This window comes from Zeus faber, assembly GCF_960531495.2.
Source record: "Zeus faber genome assembly, chromosome: 20".
Lineage (NCBI taxonomy): Eukaryota > Metazoa > Chordata > Actinopteri > Zeiformes > Zeidae > Zeus > Zeus faber.
This window is the reverse complement of record NC_137207.1, coordinates 12,015,662-12,030,684: the sequence shown is the minus strand read 5'-3', so window position 1 is coordinate 12,030,684 and position 15,023 is coordinate 12,015,662. Positions and strand designations below refer to the sequence as shown.

The 15,023-nt window shown below is 43.0% G+C and overlaps 1 protein-coding gene across 2 annotated transcripts; it reads right to left on the bottom strand.

The window, feature by feature from the left end:
• Window positions 1-1,680: 1,680 nt before the first annotated feature.
• csnk1db (casein kinase 1, delta b) lies at window positions 1,681-14,456 on the bottom strand. 2 transcript variants are annotated; one of them, XM_080021042.1, is made up of 9 exons: window positions 13,789-14,456; window positions 5,886-5,996; window positions 4,542-4,690; window positions 4,066-4,294; window positions 3,763-3,933; window positions 3,196-3,344; window positions 2,777-2,945; window positions 2,275-2,414; window positions 1,681-1,755 (listed from the first exon to the last, which is right to left on the bottom strand). In XM_080021042.1, the coding sequence occupies exons 1-9, from the start codon at window positions 13,862-13,864 to the stop codon at window positions 1,723-1,725; spliced, it is 1,227 nt and encodes a 408-aa protein (XP_079877168.1). In that variant the 5' UTR covers window positions 13,865-14,456; the 3' UTR covers window positions 1,681-1,722. The 2 variants fall into 2 exon arrangements, with proteins under 2 accessions (XP_079877168.1, XP_079877167.1); XM_080021041.1 differs by having other exon boundaries at window positions 3,763-4,294.
• Window positions 14,457-15,023: the final 567 nt, after the last annotated feature.

The following is a 15,023-nucleotide window of genomic DNA, read 5'->3' as shown; positions in this document are numbered from 1 at the left end:
AAGCTGCTTAAAATAGTTCCAAATAGGGCTGGGTATTCGGCTGGAATTCGATACAAAGGGTCACAATTTAATTGAATATCAATTCAATATTGATGAGATGGCTCACAACATCTATCTATCTATCGACCTAGATATAAACATTTATACATAATGAGAATTGCTAGGTCATACCAACTTTTCCGTGTACCATCTGATGTATATTACTAAAAAAATGTCACTTTTTTTTTTTTTTTTACATAAGTTTTACTTACAACTGTGGTGATACTTAAGTGGGAAAGTGTTGCATAATTTTCAAAGAAAGTATTGATCATTTAAAAAAAATCTATTCAGAAACGGAAACAGGAGAATTGAATTGGATTGATTTATTTAACCCAGCCCTAGTTACATAGAAAATGTCCTGAAATCAAGAATGTGCTATTGTTTATCATTTTTGCACGTCATGCTGTAGTCCACAGCCAAGGGAAAACTTAAAGCTGACTGGTAGTAGCTGGAGGTCATGCATGTGTTGGTGCGACAAAGCCAAAAGGAGAGGAAGTTTGCAGGAGAAATTAATTTAAAAAAACAACAAAAAAAAAAACCCACTCGTTTCCACATCCACTCGCTTAGGCAAGCTTGAGGGTGAGGGTGCCTTTCAGACGCTATGAAGCGCGGTCATCATGCTGAGATGTAACCGCTCTCCGGCATCAGACCGACAGGACAAGCAACAAGCCACAAGCACGGGATCGGTTGAGAGGGGGCAGGGCTTCCACACTCGGGGAGGGGCGGGGGGGAGGTGTCACAGGCTGAGGCTTCGATGCACTGCGGTGGATGGCTCACTCCAGTCCTCACAGTGTCGGGCTGAAATAGCCTCGGCCACTGACTCAGAGCAGACCATTGAGACTCGGCGGGGCGTGACGACGTCATAAATATTTTAGGAAGTATGGCGTTTGATTTCAAATTGGCCTTCCAGGATGCACACGTTGGGGGACAAAATCGACACAATGAATTTGATGAATTTCTCGGAACTTCTAGTCTGTGGACATCAGCCGCCTCAGGTGATGTCATACTTCCAAGTCCCAGGAAGGACTCAGGCTCACTTGGAATAAGCCGAATCCAGAAAGCATTACAGATAGCTGTCACAATTATTACATAATCGCAATTATCTGAGCTTATCGTTTGAGGAATCGTAACGATCCATTCAAAGTTTACGAAAATTTTAAGCAAAAGTTGGAAATTTTGCAGTGATTGAAGCAAACTAACTACCTGAATTTTATTCAGTGTGAATAGATACCTCTTCTGCATCAGAGAGACATGCATTATTACTCGTGTACGCTATATTAGGATAGGGGCATTAAAAAGGACGAAGTAATAGTCAACTAAAATGTCATCATTTTTACAACCACACCCTGATTGCAGAGAACCTTCTATTCCAGCCTTGAATTTTGATACCTACCACTTCACATATTACTCCGTCCAATTCCTATATTACATTCCAGTCTCACCGGCTCCTCATGCTATTTTTTTCTTTTGTATATATATATATTATCAGGAGGCAAGAAGCGAGGGAAGAGAGCAGACCGAGTTGGCCTAATTCCTTTGGAGTCCACATAAAAGTGAGTGATCTGCCTCTGAGTCAGGGCACCATGTGGACAAACTGGAGTGTGGGAGCAGTGCATCCCTGGCGCTTCAGGGGACGGGACTCACCCGGTGTGGCCGCTGTCACACAAGGACGTGTGCGAGCGTCTACTTGGCGTGATGCTCGTAGGGAATGCTATTCTGAGGTTGGGGGGGGTGTGTGGGGGGGAGGGAGGAAAAGAGAAGGGCCGTATATGTCAAGTCAGAAACCAAACCTACAGCCTTCAGACCCGGCGATGACTCAAACTATTCCCGCGGGACTAAAAAGGAAAAACAGAGATCCTTTTCTTCCTGGTTTTGGCTTGCTCAAGGACTCAACAGGTCCTTTGTAAAATACTGAGTTTGAACCTTTTAGACGAACACTTTACGGGCCCCTCTTTTGAAATAACTTTTGATTACTCCGATCACCTGTGGAAGCACACGTACAAGAAGTAAGAAGGAATATCTTTTATTATTTTTTTTTCCAGAAAGCACAAAAGGTTCCAGTCTCCAGCGGCTTTTTTCCTCCAGCGTATTTACTCCCGGAACATTTTGTAATAGCCATAATCCCTCTATGAACAAAAAAAAAAAAAAAGGGGTTGTGGGGGGTATTTTATAGATTCATTTAGACGCAGTCTTCCACTGCGTCACTGGCGCTCAGGACAGCGGGCAGACTTGTACCTGTGAGGTCGACATGCGGGAGGTGTCCTGCCGCCCCGTCAGGTCGGAGGAGGACACGTTGACGGGAGCGCCGCGGTGGAGCCTCATGCTGACCTTCCTCTCCCGCTCCATGCCGGACACCTGTCTCGGGGACGTGTTTGCTGCGGAACAGGGAGGCAGTGGCGGGTGTTACACGAGGTACGGAGGATGTGAGGCACAAGAGGGCTGCTCAAAGAATCAGTTGTGTGATAGCAACAAGTTCTGATTGGATGATAGGATTCCCAAACATTTTCATGGCAATAAATACATATATTTCATTATATTTTATGTTCTTATATTCGACCAATGTATATTAAAATTGCCAAAATATATACTTCAATATACATTTTATAAAAAAAAAAAAAAAAAAAAAACGAATTAGCAACAAATTACAATGATATACATTATTTTACTGTGGACCCCCTGCAATGCCTCCAGACTCCTAGGGGGGGCGCAGGACAGTTGCGGTGTCACGTCAGCTCACCTGTGTGTGAGGTGGGTGTGAGGGGTGTAGGTGGCGCCCCATCCTGCGTTCCACGGGGTCGCCCTGACGCAGCAGGTATGCCCCTGGTGCCGGGGTTCCTGCCGTGCCTCAGCCTGTCCTCTCTGTCCCTGCGATCGCGCTCCGCCTCCTCTGCCGCACGATTGGCTCCCTGAAAGTGAGACAGGAGCCGGGGGGGATTGAGGATACAGGAGCAATCAAGACAACCCAGCGCAAGCAGAACTGAAAACCACATGCTTGTAAATATGAGCCAATTTGTGTTGTGTTTCTACCAAGAACATGATATTATTTACAAATACGGCTCGGACTGATAAGCGTGCAGAAAACTGCAAATACGCCTAGGTTTAACTCAACTGCATTTAACTACTTTTCACATTAACTTCAACTTTATTTGTACTCACAAACTTGAGCATGTTCCAGTCAAAGACGTAGTCGTAAGAGAAGCCCTGCCTGTGGAACAGGTTCCTGAACAGCTGCCGCAGATAGGAATAGTCGGGCTTGTCGTCAAACCGCAGGGAGCGACAGAAGTTCAGATAGGTGGCAAACTCAGCTGAGGAAGAAACAGGAAGGCGGGATTATTTTGTGGGTTATTTCACTCTGCATTCCCCCTTCTGCAATGAAATGACGTGATGGCTTCACACAGTGATTTCATGGATCATTCACTGGCTTGCTTGTCTTTCAATCATTGGGAGTCAACTGAAGTTATTTGGCATTCTTCTTTTAAATCTTTTAAATTTATTGTAAAATCGACAAACGCAGTGGCGATCGCCCCGGCGGTTGTCTGAAGGTATTCTATCAATACTGGATCAATTAAAAAAAAAAGATTCTGATGACAATGACTTGGGTTGACTCCTAATGACTGAAGAACAGGGTAGATCGGTAAAAAAAACAAACAAACAGTGTTTTCCTTTGAACCCAGCAGCTCCAAGGAAAACGTCATCAAAAGGACCGTCCAAATAACCACTCACAGGGGTATCCTTTGCATAGCACCTCGATGGGGGTGGACATTTTCTTCTCGCTGATGCGTTCGTACTTCTGCCTCTTGGTGGCAGCCTTGAGGCCCTGCCACGGCAGCGAGCCCAAGTTAAAGTACATGAGGACGTAACCAAGTGACTCCAAGTCATCTCTCCTGGACTGCTCTGTTGGGGTAAGAGGGGGAAAAAACAAAAAGAAAACGATTGCTGATCGACCTTTAAATTCCAACGCAGTCTTCTGTAGACGTTTTGTGTGCAGACAGATTTGAGGATGGAGACACACGCGTGTTAACCTACCAATTCCCAGGTGTGTGTTGATGGAAGCGTAGCGGGCCGTGCCGGTGAGGTTCTTGTTCTCGCGGTACGGGATGTGCTGGTGCGTGCGGGCGTCACGGTACTTCTTGGCCAGGCCAAAGTCGATGATGTAGACCAGGTTGCCCTTCTTTCCAAGTCCCATGAGGAAGTTGTCCGGCTTTACGTCTCTATGGATGAAGTTCTTGGAGTGGATGTACTCAATCCTGCTGATCTGTGGCGATGACAACAGGGACAAGGGGAAGAAGGTACTTAACTGTAAACAATAAAATTCACCTCCAAGTCCTCTGCAGTTATCTGGGACGAAACATAGGGGGCGCTTTGTTGCAAACGCACACACACACTATTATGATCAGAAAATACAAGACTAACCACAATTAAGGGATAGAAGCACTGGTTTGAGCATCGTGCGTGGCGATGGTTAAGTGATATTACCGCTCTATGCTAACGGTCGGTCTCACCATCTGGTCCGCTAGCAACAGGACCGTCTTCAGACTGAACTTGCGGGAGCAGAAGTTGAACAGATCCTCCAGACTGGGCCCGAGAAGCTCCATTACCATCACATTGTAGTCACCCTCCGCTCCACACCATTTTATTGTTGGGATTCCCACTGACGATCAAAGAGAACAATGTTTAACGGTTGGCAAACGAAGGGGAAAAAAAAGCCAAATTATAGAACAGAAATAATAAAATGAGACACCAGTCCAGTGACCGTTAGGGGTGGGAATCTCTAGGCACTCCTCGATCGATTTAGATTCAGGGTGCCACAATTAAATTATGAAATGATTCTTGATGCATCTTGGTTTTCTTTTTTATTTCTACATGTTATGAAAGTGAACAAAAATGCTGGTCTGCCTGCTCTGCTGTGTTCTAATGGCAGGATTCTATGGCAGTAGAAGGCATCGCGGGTTACGGCCACCACCTTTGCTTTCCTCAGTGATTTCAGTGTGGGGGTTTTGGTGTGGTTGTATGTGAGCAAGCGTTGCTGTGTCACCCCAAGACGAAAGGTTGTACTTCCATTCCAGTGTCTAATAGTCCGCAAACTCTTTGTCCTCTCCAACATTAAAGGAAGCTATTACACTTGCTAAATGTGCTCACAGCAATCAATGGGAGGCATGGCTTCATTTCAGGTCAATATTCATCAGGCTAAGGATATTTGTTTTCCTGCACTGTTTTAGAAACTCTTCGAATGTCGAAAACAGAGGAGTTTGATTATGGAGTTTTGTGCGTCTTGTTTTGTGCTAGAATCGCTGTACATCCTAGGGATCAATGTTTTGTCCCAGCCCTGGTGACCATAGTGTAAAATAGTATACATTTACATGACTGATTCCGCAATGCAGAGAAATCAGTGCCTTTATTAGTTAGCCTTGACTGTTTTTTAACCAAATAATAAGGCCAATATTAATCCACTTGCTTACATTTGGATCAAAGCCAACTGAATGGTTTGTGAGGAGCTAGTAGTCTGTTCGCTCTATGATAAGCTGATTCAACGCTGATCCACTCACTCACTCACAGTACTGGACTGATGTCCAGTACTGTGAGTGGATCAGCGTTCGTCCGTCTCAGCCTGCTAGATGACTCCTGTGGATCATTATCTGCCCGAGCAACGTGTGCATCACATTAACATAGGTTTGAAAATACGGTGTAGAGAGAATAAATACAACTTTCTACCTGTTAGGGTTAAGTGTTTAAATGGGGGGGGGGGGGGGGGTAATAAAGTAAAAAAAAAAAAAGGAGAATAAATCTGATGGACAGAATGTTTCAGAAAAAAAGGAAAAGTGAAGAGCTTGCGATGGGACACTTACCTCCTCCTTGCATCATCTTATAGATCTTGCTCTCGATGTGGAGCTGGGGGTGCTTGGTCTTTACACATTCTAGCTTGATGGCCACCTCCTCCCCCACTGAAATATCCGTGCCTAGAGGGACACAAAGACTGTGTTACAAGTGCAAAGCAGTTCAGGTCAATATTCACAAGGCTAAAGCCATTTGTTTTTCCAAAAACAAGAAGTGCAGTCCTGAACAAACTATAGTCCCTTTCCGACATGGAACCTGTAACATTGCTGGATAAAAAATATCCGGCCAAGGCAGTAGGTAGTCATTCCCAAATTGGCCTCCTTTACGGAAAGGTGCCGTATGGAGTTTGTTCCCACATATAGATGACCGTTACGGATACAGTACGTAATGGGTTATGGGACCCGCGCTTCACTTCCCGTCTCCCCGCCCCTCCCTCTGTTCCCCCCGCTGCAATAAGGTTCCAGAGCCCTGTCCCCAGATGCAATTACCCTAACCCAATGTTATTAAATCAGTTTGATCATTTCAAGATAGCGCTTATAGAGCTTATTGTGTGTAATCACCGGCTGTCATGACAACTAACTGCATATGTATGTGACAAATAACCTCTTGAATCTCCAACCTGTCCTACACTCTCTGCCTCCATAGAAGGAACATTCTCCACCTGTTCTACCTCTACCTGTCCGCTCGCTCCATCTGGCTCTGCACTCTAGTGCAGACAGCGGGCAAGCGAGACGTGTAAGAGACATGTCTAGGGTCTGAGTGGCATTTTTAAAGTGGACCTATTATGCTCCCTTTTACACAAGTTAATAAAAGGTCTCTGAGGTCCCTAAAACATGTTTTGTAATTTGTTTGCTGGAAATACCACTCAGATTATGCATTAAAGCCATTCTAACACACCTCTAAATCCATGTGCCATCCGATGTGTTCCTCTGTCTAAGTGGGTGGAGCCATCCCCCTGAGGCCACCAGTTATGTGAGCCAATGGGGTTTGAGCACATGTTCCAGGTTCTGTGAGCCCATGGCATTTGAGCATGGCTTCCGGGTTCCGTTGCAGTTACTCCTTAACCTTCAGGGATTTCACCTTATCCGTCCACCAAAATCTGTTTCTGAACAAATTTGAGGCGAGGAATAAGCAATCCAGTTTCTGAACCTTCACTCATATTAGATCTACAAGGGCTAATTCAAAAGTTTGTCCAACTTTCATTGCCGTGCTCCCAGCTTGTGGGGGACACCGCACCGGGACTGGCACGCGGGGATTTTTTGTTGCATGTAAACGTCGTAAAATAAAATAAATACATCTAGGATAAAAACACAATTTTCATCGGCAATGCTACTTCTTCCATTCCCACACAGTTCCATTCACAGCCAATAAGAACGGTGCCAGTAGATTTAGGGCTTTCAGTGCAAGTGGAAAAAGGGCTTAAAACTACTTTAGTTTAATGGCTTCCACATAACACAGGAGAATATGGAGGAATGTACTATTATGGTACTTTTATGGCAATTTTACACAAAATATGAAGTCTCAGCAATCCATCAATGCAATGGCACACACATACTGTGTTGTATGCCCAGCATGCTGACCCCACAGTTAAAAATAAAAATAAATTGGTAAATAAATAAATAAATAAATGCGGTGTGCCCGAATCATGTACCCTGCATGTATTGACATGTATTGTTTTGTAGAGCTGTAACAATAACATAATCCTCTGATCACAAGTATTTGTTTATTTTACCTTTATTTTACAAGGAAGTCCTATTTAAGCTCACGTAATCATTTCGCAAAGCCATTTGATTCTACAATCATACGTGTAAACCCAGTGAAAAATATTATGCATTAGCAAAAATAAAAAGAGTTCATAATAACTAAATCTGGGGTAAGAAGTCATTTCATATAGTTGAACAAGAAAAAAAAAAGGAGATGTATTTCATGTACATTTTCATCCAAATTGAAGGGGAATTTTGAGCCAATGTTAGTAATGCAGTAATAAACAGAATGTGAATTACATTCAAGAGGTTTACACATTTTAGTATTTTTACAGTTTGTGTCTAATCTCAATCTGTGTTGCAAAGACATTTCACTGCATATATGTATGAATGTATGTATATGACAAATAAACCTTGTTGTCACATGCATTTTCATCATTGCGTAAGAGTATTACACTATCATAGGCTTATAATATTATAGTGGCATAAAATTAACAAAAGACAATTAAATTATTAATCCCAATTATTTTACAATTGTAGACTAAAATGCAAATTGCTACAGTAATCACAGAAATTAAAGTCACAACATCACTTAGGTGTATTAAGCTCTTATTGTGCCGCTCTGCGCTTTAAGTGAGCCCCTCCCCTTAACGTCACATTTAAATGAGCAAAATATTTACACATACCAGGCAGAACTAACAGAACATAGAAATCTAATAACGAACAATATAACTGGAGGAAGGAAGCACCCACCCCCATGGAGTTGTGAACTATGACAAACTACAAAACTCCAAACAAAACCTGCCAGCACCTGTCCATCTTTGACAATCATGGATGTGGGGGAAATAATTGATGCAAAGCCAATTCATCCTTGCGACATTCAACCATATTCTGTCTAAGCTGCGGAGCAGACCAGTTGAATGGTTTGTACAGAATTTGAGGCTGCACACATACAAAGTGGGTGGTTGTACGTCACAATATTTTAAAACAATCAAAAGTATTGTGATAGATTTTGTTCAACCTGGGCCGGTTGAAACAGGGACGACTTATTTGTCAGCCAAAAGAAAAACAGAGCATTCTCTTCAAAATTGTTGTTCAACTTATTGACATGGAACATTGAGTGGCTGAACAAGTCAAGGCCTGTCCCCGCCCAGCAGCAATAAAAACAGAGCCAGCCCGCTCTCAACTGACTACTAACAGAAACTATAGGGGCCCACAGAGGCTGGTTTCACACTTCAGATACAGGCCAAGATGTTACATAAGCTCCATCATGATTCATTGAGGAAAGGTGTCCATGGCTGTTCATTCAAATCCACAACTTGTCCGATACAGCTCAGAACGTTCAAAAAGAACAAATGCAACTACATCTTTGGATGTTGATAAATGATAGTCATGGATGCTCAAACGGGTCAAACAATGGCCCATGCCTGTTGTTCTGATCAAAAAGAGATTTAGAACAAAGAGATGGTACAGGGATTCCACCTCAGGGGCCCCTACATACCACAGTGTTTTTCACTGTGGTGCAAACAAAAAAAAAAACTACTAAAAAGACAAGTTTCGACAGTCAGCTGTACAAGTGCTGTTAACTTCTGTTGAGTACAGACATGCACATATTTTTTAACAATTTCATTTTATTTCTTTTTGACTTGCAATGTGGCGTCAGATTGCTGTAATTTCCCACGGCAAATCAATAAAGTGTCTTTTGTTAGTATTGACTGTTATATAATTATAGAACCCACGATCGTGATTGTGGCGCCGCCCCCTCCGGCCACCTGCGCAAGTGCCTCGTGTCGATTATGCACATTTTAGTATTTTTAGAGCTTATTGTGCATAATCACCAGGTGTCATGACATTTCACTGCATATATTTGAGATTATGTATATGCATGTGACAAATAACCTCTTGAATCTTGAATATCTGATTTGTTTACGTTTAGGATTTATTTCATTAAAAGAAGCATATTGAGAGTAAATAACTTTAATATTAAACTTTAATTAGGGCTTCCCCCCCATTTAATATCTGATCATTTCAATTGTGCATGTATTATGTTCACTTAAAATAGCTTTCACGGGTTTAACAAGCTCACGAGAGAGATAAGCTGGCTAGATAAGGTCTTTGGATTGACTCTGGCAGGCAATATACACCCAGTGTGAACTTTATTAGGTACACCTGTACAATCCAATGTAATCCAATACACCAGCTCAGCCATGAATTCTATTTTTATGAAGTTTATAATGTTCAGTTTTTGCCTGCGTAGAGATGGAAATGTGTAATTAAATTATAGTTAAATGTGGTGTGGTACTGAACTACATTATATTGAGAGTTGCTCCTGAATTGTTGTTCTCCCGATTGACATACATGGGGGGGGGGGGGGGGGTAGATTATTAGAAACGCCTCTGAATATAATGCAGCTCAGTACAACACCACCACCAACTATAACCTTGATGCTAAAACATATCATTGAATTAACACCTCTTCTATGACAGCGTAAAAAACCCTGAACATCATAAGCAACATACAGCAAAATGTATGGCTGAGCTGGTGTATTGGATTACATCGGATTGTACAGGTGTACCAAATAAAGTGCACGCTGGGTGTATCTCTACAGAGCACACACAAGAACAATAATTTCATTTAAGCATTTTAAAGAGACAGACATGTTGAACTTGATGCAACCAGGGGCTGCACAGTAGACTGAACACCAAAGAGCAGCACATGTGTAACACAATCAACTCACAGAGAAGTGGAAAGAAGTGATTTTTAAGTCTGAGGTAAAACCAGTACAAAATCGTTCCATTTTATACCGTACAATCATCTGACAAAATATAGAAATAAATAAAAACAGAGGTGGCGCTATAAACAATCTAAAGTATTGTCATTTAAGGATCGGGTCAATAAGAATTGACTACATATTTAACAATAACAAATAATTGTGTTTAATTGAATTGTCATGTTATTTTATGCCAATACAACAGTGTTCTAATACACATTCACCTCAGCAAGAAAGCCTTAAATGTTGGAACATAAAAATTTGGACGAAAAGCACAGTTAATTTGCCTCAACAAAAGTGATTAAAACAGTCCATTTATGGCAACATTAGCTCAGAATTCCCACAATACTTGAATGGAAAAATATAATTGAGGAATATAATGATTTTAAAAAGTTATTGCGAATAATTCAAATAATTGCGATCAGCCTATGATGTAATAATTGTGACCGCTCTAGTCATGTTTGAAAACTGTTCTGCAACCAGGAGACGGCCACAGTGAGATTAAATTTCTATGTGGCTACACCTTCAGTCATAATTCTTACTCTTCTGGTTTGCCTTCCAAAAGGGCACTCCAACACTTCCATACACAACCACCAAACCAGTTGGATGATTCACATGTGCATGTGTGGTTATATAAATTTTATTTGCATTTAGAGCAAGAGGGGAATTGTGGCTCAGTGGAACTTCCTTCTCAGTGTGTTTGTGTTGAGGATGACCAAAATGCACACACGCAAACACACACACGCACGCGCACACGCACACGCACACACACGCACGCAGGTAGTGACAATAGCATTTAATACAGTTAAAAAAAAAAAAAAAAGTAAAATGTGTTAAGTAGTTAAGTAGTCTTAACTACTGAGGCAGACGTCTACACTCTTAGAAAGAGAACAATGTAAAATGTTAGGCGTCCAGTTATGCAACATGCTGTAATTCAGTCAAGAGTCGCTATAAAACTAAGCATATGTAGCTTGAGAAAACATTTTCCAGATGAGTCAAGCCCCAGAGAGGAGGGCGTGGTTACTGGCCTTATCAAAACCAAATGTCTACAATTGACAAGAGCTCACAAGAATCCAAACAGATGTCATGTAGAAATACAAATGGTGGGTGGGGTGGAGTAAAGGGAAAGCCTTTAAGCTCTTTTAAAATATCTCCGATGTAACAATGTAGACCTGTTCGTTATATTACTAAACATGTCGCAATTTGACTTGTCAAATGGCATAAACAGTCCTATCAAGACACAAAATTGTGAAGAGTAAACACATCGCCTCGTCAGTGGAAGTGTCCTCCGCTGTGGGTCTTGTTTGTTTAGTCAGCTGTGCTATTCCAACACCCAATACCTGTCCCCAGGGTTAAAACTGGACAGAACGAGTGCAATCATTTCTTTCTCCTTTTACACACCAGACGCGGCAGTGCGCATGTGCCCAGCTTAGTGGGCTTGAATATGTTGAATGCGTTTCTTTTTTAGTATCACTACTGTGAGCGAATAAAACCTGCAAAAACAGCCTTGGATAAGGTGGCAAGCAAAAAGCAAGTAAGCAGTAAATAAGGTTGCATGATAATTATAAAACGATATCCACAAGTTGGCCAAAATGGCCTGTACTTCTTACAGCTGTTAATTATGCAACTTAAAATATAAATCTGTATAGTATTATACTGAAATTAATTCCCCGCCCCTTTGAAAATGCAAAATACATCTGCCTGATTCCAGGGACCTAAAAAACCTGTTTGCACGCACTTTGTTAAACACACCACACACACCCACACCCACACCCAAAGAGAAGATCGATATCAAAAAATATGTATCTGTCCTGAAGCAAATCCAGGGGAGGCTGGTTCATTGTGCTTTATTCTAAAACATGTGTAGACCGGACAGAAGTACAGTGGTACCTCGGCTTACGACTGCATCTACTTACGACTAATCCAAGACAGGAGTGGCGATAGTAGCGAAAATTTGTATGGACTTGCGACCGACTGCTCTAAGATACGACCGTGGAAATTGGCAGTTGGTGCGTCGGCGGCCAGTCAGCAGTCAGTCAGCAGTCAGTCAGCGGGCGACCTACATGGTGTGTGCACGTAGTTTGTGGCTTATCCATATTTTTTTCATATTTACCGTGTTTGTGCTGTGTATTTTGTTTATTTTCACCCTTCATGATTTCATAATTTATATGGGGAAAAACTGCTTCGACATACGACTGTTTGAACATACGACCGTTCTTATAGAACGAATTACAGTCGTAAGTCGAGGTACCACTGTACCTGGAAATGTTATCTGCTGCCCTTCAGTGCTAGCATTAGCTGACAGATGGCAGGGACCAAGCTAGGCACAAGCAGGGAACTTCGGTTCAGTCTGCAATTCCACATTTCAGTTTCAACCAGCCCCAAACTAAACATGTCGAGCATTGTGTAAAGAGGAAACGCTTTGAGGCGCTTTATTCAAATTTGTGAGGATCAGACACTTTAAGCCACGGGCTCCGTTTGACAGTAAAAAGTCATGGTGCTGAATGGTATTTCAGTGTTTTATCAACAGCAAGTTATTGGCTATATCCTGAGACAAGTGTTTACTTAGATAGGACCTAAGAGGTGGAAGATAGATAGATCGATAGATACTTTATTCATCTCACATTTTACAGCGGCTCAAATCAGGATAATAGGCAAAAATAATAACAGTAACGTTATAACCAGAAGCAACCAACGACAATACTACAAATAGACCTCAAAATTGTGAAAATGATCAAAAACAGGTGATTGTGCACGTCTGCGGGCGTAAAATAAAATCGCAAAGCCATAAATGCAGTAATGCAAAAGATGAGCGTGTTGGCATGGCCCCCCTGTGTGGCTCAGGTCACCCGGGTCGAGCCAGCCGGAGGAGCGGTGGTCATGTCTTCAAATGACAAAGAAATGACATGAGCCAACACGTCATTGGGAATTCGGTAGCTAACCTGGCCAGCACAAGCACTGGGTTCGATGGGAAACTATCCTGGCTGGAATTCGATAGCTGACCAAAGGCTGTCACAAGTCGTACCCGATCGACTGATCGCGATTATTGGAGCAGGTCGAGGGCTTTACATGCATATGAAAATCGTTTTGTTTGCAGGGTCGATCCAAATTTAAGGGGAATTCTTAAGCGTTGTTGTTGTTGTTGTTGTTAGAAATATCGCAATGGATACGATGTGAACTGGGCGAGTTACCGTCATTCGGGTCGAGTAAAAAAAAAAAAAAAAAAAGATTTAATGTTTATCCACATTTTCTGTCCAAATAAATGGATGTTCTGCTCGGGGTGAACATGTCCGAATACACTAGTGTATGTTTCGCCGTATGCCACTCTTATGTCACAACAGCAACACCATTGTTATTCGCCGTTATTTGTACTGGCACGTCAAATAAAACGTCGCGATCGTTACAGCCCTTTAGCTGGCGTGTCATTTAAAATGTACTCACCCAAATAAATGTCTCCGAAGGATCCGCTTCCAATTTTCCTGCCCAGTCTGTATCGGTTCCCAACTCTCAGTTCCATTTTTTTTTTTTTTTTTTTTTTTTTTGCTGCGTTAGCTTAATGCAACCTAAGTGTCAATAGTTTCTAACCTCGGCCAAAAAAAAACAACAACTCGGAACAGAAATGCTCTCGATCTGCCCCGATTACCCGTTAACTCGGCAAATATGAATTAAACCTCCGAGCTATGATATCAGACCTATTTATTCCGACGAACCCCCCTCCTCCCCGGATCCCAGACTCGGTTCCTTTTGTGGCGGTCCGACTTTCACCATCCCTTTCTAACCTTTCCGCTCCGCGAAGCCCCGCGATACCGGCGTCTCCCGAAAGCTGCGAACGTCGAGTTTATGTTCCGGGCGCTTCAAATGTCATCTTTCTCCGTTTAGAGGCAGGATGGGGACGGATTCTCTCCCGTGCGAGTCCGCTCCCGAGACCGTCCCGATACTACCGCTGTGGGATTCACTGAGGAAAAAAAAAAACAACAAAAAAAAAAAAAAAAAACTGTCACGGGTTTGTGACGTCACTTCCCCTAGCAACCGTGGGCAGATCGACGACGGAGAAATTTGGACCGAGAAACCGAAACGACGGATGTCGATTGAAAACACGTGACGGAATTATATATATATACAGTAAATACAGTTATACCCCCCCCCCCCAAAAAAAAAAGATTGTTGATAGAATGTTCAAAATAATGCTCGACTCATTTTAAACGACAGCGACCGATTTACTGCCACGAATCGCGGTTGGACGTGATTTCCCTGTGACGTCATTTAACGCGGTAACGTAACGGGGGGCTACGGTGGCGAGCCGTTCGGTTCCGGCGTCTCCGCTCACTCGCTCGCGTTGACGCCGCTGCGATGTCCCAACGGATCCACGTAATGTTTATTCGCACGCACAGCGGCGGCGTCTGAAAACCGGGGCGTCGTGACTGAGCGGTCGACCTCCACCCCTGCTGCTTGGTGTCTGCGGCAATAGAAACACCTGCGGTTTATTACGTTTTTCACTCCTCGGCGGCTCCTCCTCCCGTCGTCGGACGGAGACGCCACACCAGGCGGGCCCCGTCACCGGACACCGGGGTGAACGGGAGCCGGGCAACCCGCTCGTGTCCGGACTCGGTTTCCGTCGTCCCCCTCCGCCCCGCCCCGCAAGCCACGCCCACTAATCTGAAGAGCGCCAGCGATTT

What these genes read in the sequence shown, in the direction of transcription:
- csnk1db (XM_080021041.1), bottom strand. Translation starts at nt 13,864, where the DNA reads ATGGAACTGAGAGTTGGGAACCGATACAGACTGGGCAGGAAAATTGGA. An exon ending in TGTTGCTAGCGGACCAGATG is followed by an intron (nt 4,295 to 4,541) that starts GTGAGACCGACC and finishes TCATCGCCACAG; the next exon opens with ATCAGCAGGATTGAGTACAT. An exon ending in CCCGCATGTCGACCTCACAG is followed by an intron (nt 1,756 to 2,274) that starts GTACAAGTCTGC and finishes CCCCAACCTCAG; the next exon opens with AATAGCATTCCCTACGAGCA.